The sequence below is a fragment of the Arachis ipaensis genome, chromosome B09, assembly GCF_000816755.2.
Source record: "Arachis ipaensis cultivar K30076 chromosome B09, Araip1.1, whole genome shotgun sequence".
In the NCBI taxonomy this organism is placed as follows: Eukaryota; Viridiplantae; Streptophyta; class Magnoliopsida; order Fabales; family Fabaceae; genus Arachis; species Arachis ipaensis.
This window is the reverse complement of record NC_029793.2, coordinates 35,781,976-35,786,088: the sequence shown is the minus strand read 5'-3', so window position 1 is coordinate 35,786,088 and position 4,113 is coordinate 35,781,976. Positions and strand designations below refer to the sequence as shown.

The 4,113-nt window shown below is 39.0% G+C and overlaps 1 protein-coding gene across 1 annotated transcript in view; it reads right to left on the bottom strand.

Moving 5' to 3' along the window:
• LOC107615400 overlaps nt 54–4,113 on the bottom strand; it is a 5,083-nt gene continuing 1,023 nt past the window's right edge. Inside the window, exons 3-8 of the mRNA XM_016317463.2 lie at nt 3,797–4,108; nt 2,915–3,196; nt 2,174–2,694; nt 1,975–2,099; nt 1,347–1,507; nt 54–925 (exon numbers count right to left, since the gene is read on the bottom strand). Of these exons, the coding sequence (XP_016172949.1) occupies nt 389–925; nt 1,347–1,507; nt 1,975–2,099; nt 2,174–2,694; nt 2,915–3,196; nt 3,797–4,108 (1,938 nt within the window). The 3' untranslated portion in view covers nt 54–388. The remainder of the gene's footprint in view (nt 926–1,346; nt 1,508–1,974; nt 2,100–2,173; nt 2,695–2,914; nt 3,197–3,796; nt 4,109–4,113) is intronic.

Here is a 4,113-nt window from a genome sequence, read left to right as displayed (position 1 = left end):
TTCACATATGCACACGATTAGTTAGAAAATATACAAAATATGTTTTATTTTTCTCAATCAGTCTCTCTTTTTTCAATAATTTATTTTTTGTTTCAATCAAACACTATCGACTCAGAATTACAATCCTAAGAAGAAAAAGTGAACATTTCAAGCAAGCCAAATTGAAAAACTTGCATCCACATCAAATATAATACAAAAGGCTTAACTAATTCGATAATGTTACCTGAATATAACTATCATTATATCAGGCGCTGAAATATTATCTATCCACTATTATACGAGGTGCGAGTTTCATTTTTGCTGGCCCTCACACCCTCCAAGTAGATAGATAGTATGTCAAATTGTCAACTCAAAATATAATAATAACTATATTCAAGAAACATTTCTTTTAACTAATGATCCCATGCTTGTATAACTTGTCACTGCCTTCCACTAGTGATTGAGTTGATGCTGGCATCCTTTTGACATGATCTGCAGCATCAGGTGCTATCATCACAGAGCAGGCATTCCAATACCAAGGTTGAAGGTATCTTGAATCAGATGATGACGACGATGATGATGGATGAAGCATCACAGAACCCCAATCCCTAGTTCCAACCCTTGTCTCCTTCAGTCTTCTCCTAACCAACAACCCTCCCACATCTTGTTTCATCATTTCTGATACACTTTTGAGTATTGAGATGCAGAGGAGGAGCATCAGAACCGCATCTTCTTCAGGCAACACTTCAACAACCAATAGCTTCCAATTTAGAAGTGCCGTTGCTCTTCCATCGGGGTCATCTCCTGTGAGACGAACAAGTGTAATAAAACCCTCCTCATCATCAAAATCTTCCTTTAAGTTGTTTTTTGTTGTTTCACTTTCGTTATCTGCCTTCCTTTTTCTCTTCACTTGGTATTGCCTTTGCCTTCCTTTCAACAACTTCACCTGCCATTGATGACGACTACGTTTTGAACAAACTTAAGATGAATAACTCACAAGTAAACCATTTAGAGCCTGAAACATCAAGGTGCTGTAAGGTGGCGTTTCCCCCGACAGAGCGGGGTAGGCATCTGCGGATATTTATCCACCGAGGGCAGATACTGGGCTGTTTCTCCCCCGAGGAGGAGGGACCATGTACCATTAACATATGAAGACATCTTTTTTTGAAGATGATATTGTGAACTGTTAAATTATTCAGTCAAATATATTAAACTATCTAATGGTTTACAATATCATCTTCACATGAAGACGTGTTCATGGGAGTAACCAACTACCTGGCATGTAATACTTTTAGACTAAATTGGTAGTTTAGTCCAAAATTCAGACTTTATTCCAAGGAAAATAGATAAAGAAGTCTCCACTCTACCGATGAATCTGTTGATGTCTGGTTTCTCAAACTAAAGCAAAGACCCGACACTGATAGTGATGAGTCCCATTGTACGAACAGCTCATCTCCCGTTGAAAAGCACCATGATGCACTCCATTGCTCTGCAGATTCCTTTGGTGTGGCAGTAGCTACCACCTTCTCTGTACTAGACAGAAACAAAAACACGATATTTAAGATTTGAACTGCAAAGAATAGAAGCAAAACTGTGTCATCTAGGATTATGGTTTTGCTGGCAAGCATGAATTGTACATCAAAATGGCGATCCATGACAGAAACACATGCGCCTTTGGCATTTAATAGCTAGCTCGATTATAAAGAAGAGTGTGACAGAATTTTAATTCCAAAGCAAAATGTAATCTCATGGAGATGAGAAAATGCTGAGATTTTTTTCCCCCTCGAGTGTTAGAAACGATCTTCCTTTCAATAATCTTTGAATCCAAACTAACATGAAAGAACTAACGTAAGACCAAGATAGTTTATTCTTCAAACTTGTTGGTTCTAACTTCCTAGCTTACAACTCTGACTCATATATGTCCAAGTGCCTTTGAAGAAGCCATGATAAACACGCCCAATATTTTAGGTAAAGTAACTTGTGCACAAAACATACCAGGGGCTCTACCAATGGAACCAGCAACATAAGACCAAGATCCTTCACGTATCTCTATAATCCTTTCTTCCCATTTCACAGCCAAAGGAGTTTCACCTCCTCTTCTCCAAAATCCTCCTCCTACCCTGTCATTTTAAACATTTGCGAGTAAGCAAAAGATAACCATGCAACAATAGCATTGTAGAGTTTTGAAGTTCACCTAATTCTAATAACAAAACACACTCTTCCTGCATGATCAAGAACTGTACGAGACAGCCATCGTCCTTCTTGCGGGTGATAGCTATTCATCTTCAGAATCACATCAGATATCATTGCTCCGGAATCATCTGTTACTCGATCAGGAACACATTTCAACAAGTACGGTGCTTGAACTGGCGGGGTTATTGACGCAACAATATTCACATGCTGACTAATTTTCTTTTCAGAAGTTAGAGAATCAGCTCTCAATAAATCATTCCAGCTAAATGAAACGGTGTCTTGCAGGGTACTTCCTTTAAGACAGCTACCACCTTGTCGACGGTACTCAATAATAACCCCCTTGGTCCCAAATTCACAGTAAAGATGCCAAGCTTTTTTCCATGAATCATAGGGGAAACTGGAGATGGATTTATCTAGCTTTAACTCACTATGACACCTTATAGTACGAAGTCTTATGAAATCACGGTTTATATCCTTTTGCAATGCCTTTATCCTTGAGTTAAGCTTCACAAACACACAGGCCTGCATTGTCAAATTTTTAAAATTTAAATCCACTAAAGTGAATGTATATATGACTATAGCCCATTTTCACAAGAAGATAAGTTTGATGCTCGCAATGGCAACATTGAGCTAAGAAATTACTTCAGGTCAATTAACAAATACCAAAGAGAATATAGTCCCAGGTATATAGCACAATAGCAAGCATACAGCAGGGGATAGAGAGAAAGAGCACGAAATTGACCTCAAGTAAGAACCTTGGAAGCATGGACCTGTATTTTGTATTGACATCTGTGTCTGATTCAACCCAGTAGACGGGGGAAATTGCAGAGGTAGCCCCTTCCAATGACAGCGAAGTGATCTCTCCACCAGCTTTTTCATAAGGTTGATTGAATTCTGTGTCCCACAACTTCCTTATTTCTTCAAATTCCTTCTCCTTCACGGTTTGAGAAACCATTGCCACCTTTTCCAGATCAACATCTAAGCCTAATGCCTTCATGTCTCCCACATACACTGTTGGATAGCTCTACTCCATGAAACGTATGACAGTAATAAGAAAAAGTATTAGAAAAGATAACTGATAGAATGAAGTAACAGTGAAATTAACAATTAAGAGAAAATGTTTAACCAAATTCATTTCTGGTGTATAAAACGACAAAGCTAAGGATTGGTGCATGTCTTGGTGGATACAAGGAAACCTACGAGGAGAAAATTAACCTGAACTGAATTTCTTTCTGTTGTAGCAAACTCACGCCAAGACTCATTAGCTCAATGCTCGATTAAGTATATATAAAACTATGTTACTAAATCAAGGAAACTAAATTGCTAGCATAATTATTAGTACTACTCAACTTTAGCAAGAAGACTTATGTTCACACTTCACACCAAAACGTTAATATTAACTATTGAACAAAATAACAGTTGGTAAAAAGAAGAGGAGCTTCTCTATCCCTTGACCAAGGGGTTTTCACACTAAAAATAAAGCTGGATGATTGACTGGATGGCGTAAAGTTATGAAGCGCATAACATTTATGAACAGAAAGAGGAAAAGTCAGAGATACGGAAATTAGATAACAGGAAGAAGAGCAACACAAAACAGAATTTAAAAAAAAAAAATGGAAGTCACCTGGTGGGTCAGCCACATCAACAAGATATCCGAAGCTGGCACCAAACAGGAACCAGATTGAAGCGCCACTAACCTCTTGTGCGCCAAATACAAGAACGCCTTGTACCTCTGCCTCGCCGCTATCAAGTACACCACCTCGCACCTGTACGGCTCCTCAAACACAGAGCACAACCACTTCCTCTTCTCCATAACTTCCTTCAGAAGATCACCACCCTCTTCATCAACAATGGCGCCAACTGGGTCCTCCTCCTCCGAGTCAGAACTCGCTTCGTTCTCAAACGACTCGGAGGGGAACTCAGCGCTCCATATCTCCTTGC